At 49.7% G+C, this 17,935-nt stretch overlaps 2 protein-coding genes across 3 annotated transcripts in view; both read left to right on the top strand.

The window, feature by feature from the left end:
* rerglb (RERG/RAS-like b) overlaps positions 1–5,370 on the top strand; it is a 6,205-nt gene extending 835 nt beyond the window's left edge. Inside the window, exons 2-5 of one of the 2 annotated variants that reach the window (XM_080001827.1) lie at positions 2,771–2,827; positions 3,264–3,337; positions 4,199–4,347; positions 4,440–5,370. In XM_080001827.1, coding sequence (XP_079857953.1) covers positions 2,771–2,827; positions 3,264–3,337; positions 4,199–4,347; positions 4,440–4,836 — 677 coding nt within the window. In that variant the 3' untranslated portion in view covers positions 4,837–5,370. Of the gene's footprint in view, positions 1–2,770; positions 2,828–3,263; positions 3,338–4,198; positions 4,348–4,435 lie in introns of both variants that reach the window. The other variant, XM_080001828.1, reaches the window with a different exon arrangement.
* A 5,731-nt stretch (positions 5,371–11,101) lies between these two features.
* Positions 11,102–15,617, top strand: LOC307231232 (rhombotin-1-like). Its single transcript, XM_080001848.1, has 4 exons — positions 11,102–11,267; positions 11,657–11,870; positions 14,877–15,002; positions 15,367–15,617. Exons 1-4 carry the CDS (start codon positions 11,246–11,248, stop codon positions 15,470–15,472), a joined length of 468 nt encoding a protein of 155 aa, XP_079857974.1. The 5' UTR covers positions 11,102–11,245; the 3' UTR covers positions 15,473–15,617.
* The last annotated feature ends 2,318 nt before the right edge of the window (positions 15,618–17,935 follow it).

Below are 17,935 nucleotides of genomic sequence, written 5' to 3'. Positions count from 1 at the left end.
CAATATATATTCAATATCAAAAATATGGTGGACATGAAAAATGGTCATCTAACATGAATTCTAACCTAATACCTACTGGTAAATATATTCACCATAGTTTACTCTATAACTAATGGATAACACTTTTTATTTTTTATTTTTTTCCTTCAATTATGATCCAGATGACTAGAATCCAACTCGCCAGGTAGTTTGAAAAATATTTTCAAACAGTGTAAATATCGCAGATCTGAGAGCTACACATTGATTTGTGTAAATGATGTATTTCACAGCCAGTGAAGGCTCACAGATGAGTCAGCTCTAGTTTTCTTGCCTGCCTTGCAATGGTGGGTATAGAGAGAGATTTAACTGATAACATATCAACATATCATATCACTTATTTAGCTCTCATGGTATTTTGGCACTGTGCCTTGCTCAAAGGCAATTTGTGTTTGTCCTCCCCAGATTTTTCCACATTGGACAGGTTGAAGCTGTTATTTTGAAGGACTCGGCCTCGTCTTGGACTTGACAGTGTATTGACTCGGACCTGACTCTCAGTTTCAGACAAGAGTCCAAAACTGCGTGAAGTGAATTTCACAATTAAAAATGGAATCTTTCAACATAAAAGGAGAGAAAGAAAATAATCTATTTCAGTTGTGTGCTTGGAATGAAAAAAAAATATATATATATATATATATATATATATTGACCAATAATTTAAGTATTCCGGCACAATACAATAGACAAGAGTTCAAGAGAAGTTTCGCATTAATGGATATTACATTTCACAAGGTTCTGATATTACATGCACAAATTGATGATATCCACTGAATAAATGCAATTAAACAGACAAACTAACTGATGCAAATGTGCTGCATTGACATCAAGCCTTGATGGTACGGCACGACCGTTACCGTGCCCACATTGACGGCTACCGTTCCCATGCGTCTTTGGACTTTGTCTTGGTCGTACCTTGAGTGACCCTGACTACAACATTATTACTTAAAATAAATATGATCCCTCCACATCTCCTCTAATAGGCTCAGAAAATCTCTAGATAATAATTAGTTTTGCCTTTGCAGAAAAAGTAACAAAGAGCCTTTAATTGAGTCCTTAATAGAAAACTCCAAAACTCCCATTTTTGAAGGCCACATTTATTTTCTACAGTATTTTGAATCACCATTGCGTTGACGGGCACATCGGTCACCGCACTCTGGTCGAATAAACATCAAAAGGGTTTCTCAACGCGTCGGCCAGTTCGACTCCCCTTGAATGTTGTGAACAACCCACAGCTACTCGTACGCCATCGAATCAATTTGGGACGCCGTCCTTCTCCTGTTGCAAAAACCAACAACAGCATGGGAAGTTCGCTGAGCTGCTTTGGCTGCATCTGGTCGTGTTGAGTGTCAGTATTTAGTCTCTGCTGGGGAGCTACAGACTGTCTGGCTCTCGTCTGTTTAAGTGCTCAATAAAACAATGGGACGCCCCCCGGTGCCCCCACCCCCCCCTCTCCCCGCCCCATCCCCGTTACCGTGGCAATGCACTCGGAGCTCCACACTGTTTGTAGCAGTGCATGTCGCCTGGGACCGTGTGTGTACTTGTGCATGTGTGGATGTGTGTGTTTGTGAGTTCAGCCCTTCTCTCAATGTCCTTGAGTCAGACAGTGAATGTTGTTTATGATTTTTTTTTGGTTTCCTATGTTCCTTTTGCAAAATGGGATGCCTTTTTTCCCCGGAATGTGAGTATTGTACATGTGAGTTGAATGAATGCGGCGTTATTCCACCGAAGGGAATTAGTTGAGCACAAATATGAGAATACATCGAAAGGAAACGACAACAACAAGACACGGTGTGTGTAATCACTACTCACCTAATACAACGGGTGGCCATTGATAAAAAAAAATAAAAAAAATAAAATAAAAAAAAAAGGTATCAGCAAATGGATATGAATACAGAGTGCAGATCTGTCTCTGCGTTCGCTCGGGAGCCGTTTGCTCCCGGGCACAAGTCATGTTACGGCTCTTTTTGGCGCGACCTTGGGCCTCAGAAACCAGAGCCTGCGTATACTCTGGAGATGGAGTGCGGGTGCCGTCACTCAGCGCCTTCAGAGCAAGGTCTATGGCAGAACTAAAAACACAAAGATCATGTACAGTGTGCTTGGTTTATTCTAGATGGGGTTTGTGTGTGTGTGTGTGTGTGTGTGTGTGTGTGTGCGTGCATGTAAATGCATCCATCGATTTTAGTTTGTCCGCACATTTCTGCACCTGCAGCGCTGTAGGTGTGTATCTGTAGGTGTGCGCGCGCCCGTGTGTCAGTGTCTGTGAGAGCTCCATTGTGCTCCACCAACCTCCACCATCGCCTGTACCCTTTGGCCGTGGGCCTCCGAAAAGCTCACTATTGAAAGCTTTCAAAAAGAAACCATAGCTCCTGATTGAAATGGATTGTCGGCGGCCCAAACCGCAGCCCCGTCGCACAGTGAGCTCAGTGTGCCGCTCGCCGTCTGGAGGGGAAGCAGAGGAGGAAATAGAACCACTTAGCTTGCCAAATATGCACACGCCGCTGCAGGCGAAAGCATCCAGACACTTTCATGTGCGGTTATAGTTTCACCCCTCGGATCCCGGAGACCGCTGGCACCCCGCGCAAATCCGTGCGAGAGACGTTTTCTTTTATTATTATTATTTTTTTTTTATCCCAGCGCTGCCACCTGTGAGGGATGAGCGTGTAATGAAGCCATGATTCATTTTTTTTTTTTTTTTTTTTCCTTTTTTTATTATTATTTCATCTGTTTCCTCCAGCTGTCCTGGTGCGTTTCCTGACCAGACGCTTCATTGGCGAATACGCCTCCAACACCAGTGAGTTCACAGTTAAGCCGGGCCGAGGCGCTAACCTTTCTCAGGTGGTAACTTCGTAAAACACTGACGGGACCAGTTTTTATTATTACTGTTTTTTTTCTTCTTTTACCTCACACAGAGAAACTAGTAGAAACGAAATGACTTCAAACCACAGATAAGTGAAAAAATAAGATACAAACCGCAAAATGCATGAAATGTAAGCCAAGGAGTTGATGGAGACTTTAACAACCACTTAGTTTCATAAGCGACAGCAAATGTTGTGTATGACTTTTTTTTTTTTTAAATATCCACATTGAAGAGGAAACAAGATCAGTAGAAACAATTTACACATAAAACGCATAAAAGCAGAAGGAAGACAAACAGACATTTTGTTGTATGTTGGGTTATATATATTATGGGGTTTTGTTCCTTTTTTGATTTTTGCGCCTCTTCCCAGATTCCCTCTACCGCAAGAGACTGTCAATCGACGGCAGACAGCTGAACCTGGAGGTTTTCGACCCTTGTTCCCAGGTACAACACACCTTTTACACGCCGCGGTCCCCAAAAGTCTTGATTACGATAAAGCAAGCACCGGCAGGCGTATACGTGCAACGTATAACGGTTGGATTCACGGAGTCGCGCGTTCACGGGCTCGTTGGAAAACGTGCAAAACGACCTGGCCTGCCCTAGCCTACTCGCCAAAGACCCGGCGTGAACTCCGGTTCCACCATGTTTACCTTGGGCGGGCAGGTGCGGGGTCCACGCCGCGCAATGGCTTTAATAATCCGAACGGCTTTTATCGGAGTGCCCTGAGGCAACGTAGGCTGCATGGCTCCTTCGTTTAACCCGCCGACGCGGCCGGAAGACCTCCGAGAGGCCCTTTTACCGCAAAAAGTCGGTATTTTAGAGAGAGAGAGAGAGAGAGAGAGAGAGAGAGAGAGAGAGAGAGAGGCAGAGAGGAGGGGCGGGAGATCAATGGAGTTTTACGGCAGAGGGACACCTGCGTTTGAGGGCCACGGACGTGTGCTCGGCCCGTATGCTTTTTCTGATCCGACTTTTTTCTCACCACAGAGATTCGGGCGCCGACTCATAACGGGAACCGAAGCGCAATAGGGCCGCGGCGTGAGCCGTAGAATAGTCAGGGCTGCAGGCGCGGGTTTACCTCTTGAACCCTACGGTACGGAGGATTACGGCGGAAGCGCAAGAGAGATTTCCCCAAATAACCAGAAGCTTCCGTTATGAACAAAATTGGCCGATTTAATCCCCCGAAAAGCGCCTCCGAACAAAGTCCTGCATGTACACAACCGTGGAAGCCTGCACCGAGGGCGACCGGCGGATACAGCCCCGAGCGCTCAAAGGGCCCACTTTGAGACGGCGCCTTGTCCCGGACAGGGGACGGAGGCCCGCTGCATCATGGAGGAACCGGTGGACTGGGCGGACGGCTTCGTGGTGGTGTACAACATCAGCGACCGGACGTCCTTCGTCATCGCCGAGAACATCCTCCGGCAGATCAGGGAGACACGCACAGACAACTGCAAAGGGTGAGAGACGCACACTTCTTATTTGAATCAAAGCACGCTGTTGACTCAGGACCTGAAGAAGTTAGTAGAACACTGACTTTGCGCCCAGGGAGGTGGAGGTGCCGGTCTGCCTGGTGGGCAACAAGCAGGACCTGTGCCACGCCCGGCAGGTGGGAGAGGAGGAGGGCCGCCACCTGGCGCAGGAGAGCCGCTGCCACTTCCAGGAGGTGTCGGCGGCCGAGGGCTACCAGGACATCGCCAACCTCTTCACCCGGCTCATACGCCACGCGATGGAGCACCTCAAGTACCGGGCCGACCGCCGGCGCTACAGCGGCTCCAAGTCCATGGCCAAGCTCATCAACAACGTCTTTGGGAAACGGAGGAAGTCCGTGTGATGCCGGGTGGATTGGAGGGGAGACGGGCGCTTCGGCTCGTCTCGACGGCGGCGTCGCAGAACTTTCATTATTTTTGTTGTTCGTTCAGTGCTTGGAGAAGCCGGGGTGTTTCTGACGGTGGTGAAAAGTAATCGGGGGGGGGGTTCACATTCTCCTCCGCAGCTTGCGTCGCCGGCGGTAGATCGACAGCTCAGGAACCACAGCCGCCGTTCCGATCCCCGGCCTTTCGGGAAAACAGGCGCTCGTGTGCCGTCTGGGGAGGGGAGGTGTGCGGTTCCGGCCGCAGTGAGAGGAGACGCCACGCGGCGTCGTTTTGATCAGCGAAACACTTTGTTGTGTTGTTCTGTTTTCATATTTTTGCATGGTTTTGTTTATTACTGTTTATTTGTGTGCATCTCCATTCCAAATCTGTTTGCTGGGAATGAGTCTGTGTATAAATAAGTTTGTGTGTGTGTGTGTGTGTGTGTGTGTGTGTCTGTATGTGTGTGTGCGCGTGATGATGTGATGATGATGATGTCAATACAATGTGCAGGGTAAAATATGTCATACCATTAGTTTTGTAATAATAAAGTCACACGGAAAAGATGTACCCTTTAACCATTAAAACATTATCTTCATTTTCCATGCAATTCGTTTTCTGTCGGTTCCGTCCGGTAAATACTGTAAAAACATGATATGTTCTGGAGGAAATTAAAGAAAAACATCGCTAACAAGGCTCCTCTTTCACTTTTTCAGTGGGGCTTCTGTTTTAATGAGATGGCTGTGAGAGAAGGCATCTCTCCAAAGCTCTATAGAGTGGAATTTCCTGTGTAAATGGCTAAAAATAGCAGGTTTGCAGGCAAATAGAGAGAGAGAGAGAGAGGGAGAGGGAGAGAGGGAAAGATTCAGGTTTTCTTAAGTTCTTTGAGGAAGTTGAAGACGTGTCCCATCTGTGTCCACTAGATGGGGTGAGAGGGTCAGGACGCATGGCTGCCTTTTCAGGCCTCTGGATGATGCTTCTCCTCTCTGCTGTTTTTTGGGTTTTTGTTTTTTTTGTTTTTTTTTGCCATTTAAGACGAGAAAGTTGATACTGTTTTCTCGGCAGTAAAAGGCCAAAGCATCTGAATTGGTACCCACCTGCACGGTAAATTGACAGTAAATTGACAGTAAATACGCTGCCACGCGCTCAAAGCAAAACAATAGGCAACATAAAGTCAAGCATACAGCAACGACACCAGGGTGTGGCAGGTAAAACACGGCGAAACAATGTATTGTGTGTAATTGTTTTCTTTTAGTATGTTAAAGAATATGCATCCCGCGTGTGCCGGTCCTCCGTGTCGATAAACGGTGCACTCTGAATACCAGTCCATGCAAGAGTACAAAAAAAACCTGTAAAACGCACCGCAGAGGAATCTTTGATTTGAATTCTCTCTCTCTCTCTCTCTCTCACACACACACACACACACACACACACACACACACACACACACACACACACACACACACACACACACACACGGGCTTTTGTTCTAATTTTTCCAGAGGGCCGAGGGGGCGGAGACAGACGGAGATGGAATCTCAGAGCGCGGCCTCGGAGCTTCTGGTCAGTGATCTTATTTGGCCCCTCGCGTGGAGGGAGGAATTGGTTTCGGCCCGGCCGAAAGACGACCGCCCGACCACGGCGACTGGACGCTACCGGGGCACAGCGAGGGGCCAATCGCGGAGGCCATCGATCAGCTGCCTCCCCCTTAATCTCACAGCTGGCGAGCACATCCCCGCTCCAATCTCAAAGTCCACGGCTCAGCCGGGAGGACAGGGGATTGGTTCGCGTCCAATAACCCGAACTTCCACCGAAACGGAGCGGCCGTAACGGGCCCACCGAGGAGCTGGGATTGTTTCCCCCTCCCGGAGCATCTGATTCTAATTCGCGCTCGTGTTTCGGACCAAACATCTGTGTCCGCGCTCTAACTCTTGCGCAAAGCTGTCGACTGTGGTCCATTAGGGGCTGTTAAAGTGTTCATTTGGACTTTAAATTGATTCGCCCGAAACGAAATTGATTAATCACAGGGTTCCCTTTTTATTCATATTATATTTTTTATTTGTTTTTTAGTGGGAGAGGGAGTGATGTTGCCGCTTTTATCGAACCCCACCCCCCCCTTTTCGATCGAATGATTTCATTTGCGGCGCGCTATGTGCTCCGCTGCCCAAGAGCGAAGTTATTAACTGCCAAGTTATAAATGAATAAGAGGAGAGAGAGAGAGAAAGAAAAAATAACCTTATATTACCCATCTCCAAGACAAACGCAAAGACCTACTGCTGCGAAAGCATTTCTGTGAGGGGGGGGGGGGGACAAACAAACAAACCACCCCAGATTATTCAACGTATCCTTATCGAGCACAGCAGCTGTTTTACGCCCTTTCCCATTTATACCGCGGAGACGTTGACGGTGATGCCTCTTCAAAAACAACTCCCACATTCGAGGACCGATTCTTCTCCCGAACGGGATTCATACGCTGCGACCTGATACGTACGCACAGGTCGGAACGCGCGGCGCGACGTGTGGCGCGGTACAAATCCCCGCCGCCACCTTCACGTGTCGAACTTGGCGTTTTCCGCCGGGAAAGGCGGACCCCGCCGCCAGCAGAGGGAGACGGGATGCCGCGCATAGTGAACGTGACAGCGTGCATATGTACGATGTATATATGCTTGATAAAGATCTGAATTCATATGCGAGACATTTTTCCAAATATGAGATTTACACCCCCCCCCCCCACCCCCCTTGAGTCGGTTGTAGGGGGCCGCCTTTCAGAGGGGAAGTTGTTGTCAGGTCGCTATGGCAACAAACTTTATTCCGTTTGCTTACAAGCCGTGCTATTAATTCTCTGGCATGTAAGGGCCGGGCTGGAAATTGGTCTTAGATAAGAGCCCCAACCCCCCTCACCGCCTCCACCCGGACGGAACAGAAGTCAAACTAGCAACTTTGCAGACACAATTAGCCTCCCCTGACCTCGGTGGGTGGTTTGGCCGCGGAGCTGCTGAAAGGCAGTAATTTGCAGCTGTTCTTTTCAAGCTGGCAGCCATTGGTCATAGGTAATACTTTCCGTGTAGCCAATTATCGTAATGTCCGCATGAAAAAGTGAATTTGCTCATTAAGTCTTTACAGCGGGCTACAGTTTGGGGCTCCTGCCAAAAGACACCCCCGCCCCGCCGCAGCTCAGTATTTGTAACAAACCCCGGCGCACGGCGTCGCGCCCGCCGCCCCGACGCACCAGACGCGGACGCCGGCGATTTATCTGCATAGACTCCCGCAAAGTTCCCTCCACAAAACACCGACCGAAACGCGGCGGCGTCTCTGCCCTTTTCGCTGAGGACAGGGTGGCAGCCGCAGCAGATGGCCAGAAAGGTTTCCTCCATTCGCAGACTGCTAATTAGAACCCCCCCCCCCCCCCCAAAAAAAAAACAAAACCAAAAAAAAAGAAAAAACCCCCACCGCCGCCGCCCCCCGCACTCACCTTTAATGTCAGCGAGAGGCTCCTTTTAGCACAATTACCCTAATGGAGCCGCCCGCGAGCCGGGGGTGTAATGCACATTCCAAGATGGCGGCCGCGCTGATGGATGCCGAGGCGGACACAATGAGGGGCCGCGCTAATGCACCTCCATTTATCATGGCTGCCAATGGCGGACGGGATTGTAACAATGATTACCGAACCAATCCATTTAATTAGATGCATTAATAATTGAACTAATTAGCTCCCATGTGCCTCGCAAATGAACGCCGGGCTCCTCGCGCGCCCCATAAGTTGATTAATTAGCGTGTTGATCGTTAGCCGTCTTGGCGGCCGGCGATCAGATGAGAGGGCGGATAATGAGGGAATATGGCGTCGGTTAATTAGTGTGACCTAATCTGGGGGAACGGTTGTTTATGGCGGCGCTCTAATGAGGAGCTGGAGGCGGCAGGATGTGAGGGGCCTGCTCCTCCGCAGAGCGGCATGGGCAGGGTGGAGGACGCTGCCGGGCCGCCATGTGGAGCCACGCAACATGCTCCACTTCTGTCAGTGGAGGCGGAGGGGTGGAGTGGTGGAGGGGCGGAGGGGTGGAGTGGCGGAGGGGCGGAGGGGTGGAGTGGCGGAGTGACGGAGCGATTCGGGGTTCAAAGTTGGTGATTGCTCGAAGGGAACAAATACCACTGTCTCTCTCTCTCTCTCTCTCTCCCTCACTCTCTTACCCCCTCTCCGTCTTTCGCTTTTCCTGTCTCCCGTATCTCGCTCCCCTTCCCTCTTCTCTCTCACTCTCCCGTCCCTCTATCTCTTCCCCTCTCCATTTCCCTCTCCTCCCTCCCACTCTCGCTCCCTCTCTCCCTCTAGCTTTCCACCTCTTCCCCTCTCCCTTTCCCATCTCTCTCTTTCTTTCTGTCTCCCTCTCTCCCCCTCTCTCCCTCCGTCTCTTTCACCCATCCCCTCTCCCCCTATCGCTCCCTCTGCTCTCCCCTTCCCTCTTATCTCTCACTCTTTCCCTTTTCCTCTCTCCCACGATCATCCCTCCATCTCTTCCCCTCTCAATTTCTCCCTCCATCGCTCCCTCCTCTCCCCCATATCGCCCCCACCTTCTTCTCGCTCTCTCTCTCTCTCCCCCTCTCACTCTACCATCCCTCTATCTCTTTCTCTCTATTCCCCTCTTTTTCACTTTCCTCTCCATTCCTGTTTCCCTCCCCCCCCTATTACTCTCTCCTCTCCCTCCTCTCTCCCTTTCCCTCCTCTCACTCTATCCGCTCTCTCCCTCTATCTCTCCCCCTCGATCTATTACACTTTCCTCTCCAGTTCTGTTTTCCTCCGTGCCTCCGCACTATCTCTCTCTTTCACTCTATCCCCATATCTCTCCCTTTCCATCCCCTCTCCCCCATCGCTCTATCTTGTACCTCTCTTTTACTCTTTTCTTTCCATTTCTCTTTATTACCCCATTCCCCCTCTCCCTCTGTGCTATTTCTCTTTCTCCCCTTCTATCCCTCTAACTCTCCCCAGTCTCTCCCTTTCCATCCTTTCTCCACCGCTCTGACTCTATCCCTCTCTCTCTCCTATCTTCCTTTCTCTCTCCCTTTCCCCCTATCCACCCCTCTCTCCCCATCACCCTCTCCCGTCCCTCTCTCCCTCACCCCGCTGTCTTCTTCACTTCCCTCTCTCTCCTTCCTCTCCTCTTTCTCCTCTCTCTCTCGCTCCCTTTCCCTCTCTCCTCCTCTCTCACTCACTCCTTGTTTCCCCCTATCCTCCCCTTTCCTCCTCTCCCCCCCCTTGCTCACTCCACCTACCTCCCTCTCTCCCGCTGTCTCACTCTCTCCACCTCTCTCCTTCTATCCCTCTCCCTCCTGTCTCTTTCTCTCTCTCTCCCTTTCCTTCTCCCCGCCCCCCCTCTCCTGTCTCTCTCTCTTCCTCCTCCTCTCTCTCGCTCCCGTTCCCCCTCTCCTCCTCTCTCACTCACTCCTTCTGTCTCCCCCTATCCTCCCCTTTCCTCCTCTCTCTCCTCCCTTTCTCTCTCTTTCTCCCCCCTCGCTCACTCCACCTCCCTCCCTCCTGTCTCCCTCTCTCCCTCCCTCTCTCCCTCCTCTCTCTCTCTCTCTCTCTCCCTTTCCCTCTCTCCTCCTCTCTCGCTCACCCTCTCTCCGTCTCCCCCAGTCTCCTGTCTCCCTCTCGCTCCTCCTCCCTCTCTCCCCGTAACCACTCGCTCGCGCGCGCACACACACACACACACACACACACACGCACGCACACCCCTATGCACCTACACGCGCACGCACGCACCTATACACCTACACACACGCACGCACGCAGCGAGCAGCGCAGGGCGTGTGTTGTGCGGGATAATTGGTGTCCTTGGAGTTGAATCAGCTCGTTCCGAGGCTCCTCAGGCTCGGGCTGCGTGCTGCTGAATAATTGATTCAAAGAGGGGGAGGCGCCTCGTCGCATCCCAGAATAATCACTTGATATAATTAGCACAAAACCCTCTGAGTGTGGGAGTTTGAGCAGCGGGGAGGAGGAGGAGGAGGAGGAGGAGGAGCGGATCCCACAGTTCCGGGCTCAGATGCGGCGGATTCCTTTCCCTTTTTCTTTTATGTTTTATTTCGCACAGTGACCGAGCGAGACACGAGGTCCAGTGTTCCACGGAGGAGGTCTCTCTCTCTCTCTCTCTCTCCCTCCCTCCCTCTCTCCGTCTCTCACCCTCCCTCTCTCTTTCCTCCCCTCCTCCGTTCTGTGAGGTGACACCTCTCCCGCGTCGCGCCGTCGGTTCCGCGCCGCGATGCCCGTCGCTCCGCTGCCGTCGCTCCGCTGAAGTTGGAGCCGCCCCCGGTGCGTGTCCCGTGTTTTGAAGAAAGAAGAGATCCGCCACTCCGCGCCCAACGTCTGAGGAGAGGAGAGGGAGAGGAGAGGAGAGGAGAGGAGAGGAGAGGAGAGGAGAGGAAAGGAGAGGAGAGGAGAGGAGAGGAGAGGAGGAGAGGAGCAGAGGGGGAGAGGAGAGGAATTTCTTATTTGGATTTTTCTGTCATAACCAAAACCATGGTGTTGGACAAGGAAGAAAGTGAGTAGAAACAGCTCTATCCTGTGTGTGTGTGTGTGTGTGTGTGTCTGTGTGTGTGTGTGTCCTGTGTGTCCCTCGTGTTTGGTGAACCCATAAAGTTAATTTAACATGAAATAAATGTGCGGTCTTTCCGCTAATAAAAAACAAACAAAATAATAATAATAATAACATGTGATTGCACAATATTGTGACTTTGCGCCGTAGATTGATGAGGAGACATCTGGACCTTACGCAACTCTTCCAAAACGCTTTACGGAGCATATGCTTTATTATTTTGCGGCTGATTTCTCTGCTTTGGTTTCTCAACCACTTACTTTACACGCGCGCGCGCGCGCACGCACGACCGTTGTCCATATGTTTTTTTTGTTTTTTTTCCTTCTTTTTGGCAGGTGTGTCTCTAGTTTCCCTCCGATCGAGGGAGAAGTCCCGGGGCTGTGCGGGCTGCAACGGGCTGATCCGGGACCGGTTCCTGCTCCAGGCCCTGGACCGGTTCTGGCACGAGGACTGTCTGAAGTGCGCGTGCTGCGACTGCCGCCTGGGCCAGCAGGGCTCCACCCTGTTCACCAGGGCCAACCTGATCCTCTGCCGCAGGGACTACCTCAGGTGGGGTCCACAGGTGGTTCCATGATAATGACAATAAGAATAATGATGATAATAATAATAATAGCAATAATAACGGTAGTAATAAGATTAACAACCTTTATTTGTGACATTTTGGCTTTGCATTGATAGAAGGCAGTCAAATACTAGTGATGATAATAATAATAATAATAATAATAATAATAATAGACTAATAAAGAAATAAAATGGGCTGGTTGGCATGGAGGAATTTGTATAATGCTCAATTTTCTTTAATCCGGGAAGGAATAAAGTGTTATTAAATCATTTATTGTATATGTATATATAATAACGTAACTTAACATAGTTAAATAAAATAGATAAAATGAAATAGAATCTGTGTAAACATCTGTAAACATGGCTATCGGTACAGGTGTATCTACTAGTATGGATTCAGAAACCCATGTTAGAGATTTCCCCTGGGTTCATCACATTGAAACTTATTTCAACTATGATATCAGATTGGTAACATCTACTTTTGGCACTCAAATAAAACTCCCTCTAAAATGTTGGACCTCATCTCATGAGAAGTTATAGGTCATGTCTTCTCACTTAAATCAGACTACAAAGTTGTGTATTACCACGACGCAACACCACTGAGAGACAGTTAATGATTATCTTGATTTATCACCCAGTCACTGTTGCCCAGTATCTGGTATTGGAAATACTCTGTTAGTGGCATATTGGTAATTATCTGTTAATTAGATCGGCAGATTACAGCCTCCTAAAGGGCAAGAAGATATTTTTCAACAAAACTGCGGAAGAAATAAGCCACACTCAATGCAGTCACATTATGCAAATGCTGAACATTGTGTTGAAATACCAAATGTGAAGTTTGACGGTTGCTATGGGTTGCTACGGACGCCGGTCGCCATTTTTGGAGGATCGCTTCCATTCAGTTGCGCCGGGAAATAGCTAAGATACACGAAACGTACAAAAATGGAGAAAGCAAGGGAGAAAAAGGAGGGTCGAGGTTGCAAGATTTTCTCTGGCGGCTTTTCACCTGACAAAACTCCCAAGCATCTTTTAACCCAAACATGCCGGCCGACGCTCACAGTCCATGAGAGTGATTCCCCAAATATGGCAGCTTGCTCCGTCAGTGTGACGTCAGCCTCACATTCCCTATCGTCTCCCATGCTATTCCTATTCGTCGGGTCAGGAATGCATGTTGAGAAGTCGACAGGAGAGTAGGGTCGATCGAAAGGCCGGGCTCAGGAACACGCCGTGCACCCGAGCCGGCCGCACTCGAAAGCGCCGCACCGCACTGCATGATGGGTAGTTTGAGACTAACAAGCCGCGGAGTGGAACCTCGCCTCCTCAGATAACGAGCACGCGCTTCCCCCGTCGTTAATGAGCTTCTCCGAACGCTCGGCTGCGGAGCTGACACCTGCCGGGCTCCCACCGACCTGCCCAAAGCAGAAAGGCCGAGGACTTGGCCGAGGGGCCCAGGGGCTCAGGGGCCCAGGGGTCCAGGGGCCGTTGTTCCTCCTTAAAGACGGGTCTGTCACGAGGAGTCGGAAGGAAAACCCAGAGCGGGGCTGTTTTGGCGCTGACTGAACAGACCCGTTCTATGAATGAGTGTATTTAGAGCCGGGCCATTGGAGTCTGGATGTCTTCTGGGGTTTTTTTGGGGGGGGGGGGGGTTCTGGTAATATGGTGATACAGTGAAACGTTGTCGTCGGGGCTCGCTCTGGATGTTCCTGCTCGGTCATAACATCCACATTCCTCACGATTGTTTCTCACATATTCCCCGACCCGTCACATCCCATGAAAGTCAAACGCTCGACGTTGATGTTTACTTTTTTGCCAGAGTGGCGCGGGGACGAGGGAAACGTTTCCGACCCTCGCGGTCGTTGACGTCGCGAAAAACCAAAAAGGGATGACGTCACAGCCCTGTTTCGCGTGCAGCAAACCCCCCCCAAAAAAACCCTAAACTTTTTCTTGTTCCTTTCGCTCCTTCATTCTCCTCTCTCTCTCTCCCTCTCTCCCTCTCTCTCGCTCTCTCTCCCCCTCTCTCTCTCTCTCTCCCCCGAGCGAAAGGAGGACGGTGTCAGGTGAGCGGCGGAACTCCTGATATTTCAGCCACATTGCTGAACTCATGTGTTAGTCTCATGTACAATCCAGCTGGATTTGGTTGAGGCTAAGTCTCTCATTAGCTGCCCTGCTCTCGGAGACCAAAACCCCTTTTGACAGTTAAATTGGCTAGATTGCCTCCTGTTTTCCTCATCATTGCGAGGGTGCAGAGCGAAAGCCTTTGAAGAGCGGGATTAAAACCATGTGATTTCTTTTAATTGGACCATTAGTAGAGAATTAGCATTGAGCTCCGTACGCTCGTTAGGGAGGAGGGGAGCGCGCCCACCAGGTGCCTGGTGTAAGGCTGGTGAGATGGGAACATTCTGTTAATTACAACTCCCTTTTGTTCCCGCGTCGCTCCCGATCCGCGGACGGTGACGCGTCCGGGGGGGGGGGGGGGGTTAGCCGCGCTTTTCGTTCGCCTGAGGAACGCACGTGCGGTTGCAAACGAGGGGTCTTGTGTTGTCGCGCGTTCTCGTCGGGAGATTACGCGGGAGCGGAACCGCGTGCGCATTCCCCATAAGAACCTATGGGAGTTATTTAAGGCCGCGCTCTCGCCGGCTCCTTCGGCGCTCGTAGGGAATTCCTATTTTCGGGGAGGATGTTATTCACGGAGGAGTGCGCTCGATTCACGTCCATACACAACCCGTGACCGAACCCCGCCCTTTGATTGCTTCAAGCCATTTGAAACAAATGTTGAGTATGCAATTTTGAGGAGGGGCGGGGGCGGCTATAAAGTCTTCAATAAGACTAAAAGGAGGCCTCGTTTCTTTGTTTTACCAGTGTCTTTTTTTAACTCGGTGCACTCTCGTTTCCAACGTATTCACCGGGAATCCTCGACGGAGAACATGGGTGCATCACCTCACCGGGTCTCCTTTCTCTGCTCTGTCCTTCTTTTGTGCCGCTCTCTCTCACCAGACTCTTCGGGGTGACTGGGAACTGTGCAGCCTGCAGTAAACTGATCCCGGCCTTTGAGATGGTGATGAGAGCCAGGGACAACGTCTACCATTTAGATTGCTTCGCCTGTCAGCTCTGCCGCCAGAGGTAAGATTAGGGGAGCAATTAGCCGCGGGGATCAGATTCTCTTGACTTCTCCGCGGAGGGATACAAGTGAGCTCAGAGCTAATTATACGCACATTATAATCAGAGCATAATAATAATAAGGGTGCAACATCGCGTAGTCTTGTTAATGCGTGCGCGCACAGTTTTAACGTCTTCCGCGCGGAATGTGGAGTTAATCGCGGCTCTCGTAGGAAGAGCGACCCCGTGAATAAACGGACAACGTTAAAATCTCCTTTTCTGAAGCAATGGCCACTCATTCCGTTCTTTCCTCGGGGGCCGCCTCATAACTCACGGCAGGTTTTTGGTGATATCAAAGCCTTGTTACATATTTCTCCTCTCCCTGCAGATTTTGTGTAGGAGACAAGTTTTTCCTCAAGAACAACATGATTTTGTGCCAGCTGGACTACGAAGGAGGTCATCTGAATGGCAGCGCAGAGAGGCCACCGCAGTAAAAAAAAAAAAAAAAAAAGGTAAAGTTCTGCCGCGGGGGGACGGAGGAATGAATTACAATGAATTACAGATGAATTACAACTTGGGATTTCATTCCAGAGGAGAAGGAGGTTGAAAGTAGAGGTTGTTGCTTTGGCTGGTGTCCTTCCTGGCTTTTCTCTTACACGAACGTAATCCTCTTTGGAGAAGGCGTGATTCATGGATGTTGAAACTTTGATAGGTTTTCACATTTTAAATACAGTCCATACACCTTGAAAATGTATGAATTACTTACTTAACTTGTTTCATGGGATATACATAGATATGAATCATAAAATGGTGTGAGCGTTTTCAGTTAGATAGATGGATAAACAGAAAGACAGACAGAGAGACAGACAGACAGACAGACAGACAGACAGATAGACAGATAGACAGATAGATAGATAGATAGATAGATAGATAGATAGATAGAAAAATAGACTGATATAAGGATAGATAGATAGATAGACAGACGGACGGACGGACAGACAGACCCCCCCCCCAAAAAAAATATAGATAGATAAAACAAATAAATAAATAAGTAAATCAGAGTGAAATGTGCCCTTTGCGACACATTAATCTCAAACTCATTTACTGAATTGGCCAAACAGATGAAGACAATTAATTGAATGAAGTTCACATTGAACCACAGCAGAACTGGCTTTTTGTGTGGTTGCCATGTGTGTTTTTAAACATGTTGGCAGACCGCACGCCCATACCAGCAACTAATTGACAGAGCGCTTTGAAAACTCAGACTCCAACACAAAGCTATTAGATTACACCTTTAATTGCTGTTATACCTATTGCTTTTTAGTTTGTGTTTTTATAATTATATGTACCGGAGCCTCCCAACCGAGGAATTTCACACGAGTACTTATACAACCGGAGTGACGGCAAACATCTTGAATCTCGAACTTAGACACAGCTTAAGGGGCTTCCTTACGCTGCCGGAGCAGGAGAAAACGAGGCTCCTTCCGAGGGCACGGAGGCAACGTCGAACTCGCCGGCGAACCCGAGTCGACCGGGGCCGGGGCCGGGCGGGGCGGGGCGGGGCGGGGCGGGGCGGGGCGCGGTCGAAGGCGAGCGCGGCGGGAACAACCCGGGACCCGCAGCGGCACAAGGGCTGGGCCCCAGATTGGGAGCGGGTTCTCTGAAGCCGCCGGCCGCCCCAACCCCGTCATTAAGGCACGTCGTGGCCGACGGCCGTACCGTTCCGTGTGGGTCGGGACCGCTGGAGGGAGGCTCCGGTTGGGGCTCGGGTCCCCCCGAGTTCATGTCTCCGGAGTCGATGTCGTTTATAGTGCAGGAGTTTTTCAAAGAAAAAAACGCTGGGCTGAGCGTCACAGGAGGGAGGCGGGGGGCGTCTGCCAGGGCGACCAGGGCGCGGGGAGGGTTTTATGTCTCCGCTGCGATGTTTAAAAATGAGCTCAGAGATGAACAGGGTCCAATGCATCTGCTCGTAGATGTGACGTGCTTTTTTTGTTGTTGTTCTTTCGGCCTGCGGCCACAGGAGCGGTCGGGCGGGCGTGGGTTACTCATTTTGGCGTGCCAGGGTGTCTTTTCAGGCCATGAGCGGTGTCGCAAAATGATGAAAGTATAATGAAGTCCAAGGTGTGCACCTGGGTGGGGAATGTGTGTTGTATGTGTTGTGGCATGTGAGGATGTCCTGCTGCTGGTTGGTATTTGACTGAAATCTTACACAAGACCCCGAAAAACATGTTTTGCTTCAACACTGGTCTAATTACTTCGACGTCGAAATAAATACTAGCCCGACGGCCCATCGGTGAAGCACACTTTGCTTTGTCGTCGCATATACGTATGGAACGGATGTGTGTGTACTGCACATGGAGCCGTTGCTCTATGATGTCGCTTTGGTCAGTTTTACCTTAACCTGTACGCTTTGTAAAACATGTTGAGCCAAAGCGGTTTGAAGCGGATCTAAAGTGGAGTGAAGTTTTTTCTTTAACTGTTTCACATGAAATGCCTGCGTCACAGTTATAATAAAGCATTGCTCAACGGGCGTGATGATAAGACGCCGTGAACACATTGGAGATATATGATGAGCTGACACCATTTTCAAGTATCTGCTCTTCCCGAAGTATGCTCAGTTGCAAAGACTTCCCACTTTTACTCCCCCATGTTTAAAGGTTTATGCCACTTTATAGCCCTTCATTACAAGTACCATTACTTTTAATACTTTAAGTACATTTAAGAGCTATTACTTCTACGTCTACATACTGAAGTCATTGTGCGTGTGTGTGTATATTTGTACTTTAGCTTCACTAAAATCTCTGAATACTTCTTCCACCACTGACCAACACACATAACACACAATACAAATAAAGAAAAAGTGCCCGAGGCTGAAAAACAGATGTTCACTAAAAAAAACAACAACAACGACAACAACAACCACACAAAACAAGCAATCGGGTGTCTTCTTCCCTCGG

Source organism: Zeus faber, assembly GCF_960531495.2.
Source record: "Zeus faber genome assembly, chromosome: 6".
NCBI classification, from domain to species: domain Eukaryota; kingdom Metazoa; phylum Chordata; class Actinopteri; order Zeiformes; family Zeidae; genus Zeus; species Zeus faber.
This window is presented reverse-complemented; position numbering and strand designations above follow the sequence as displayed.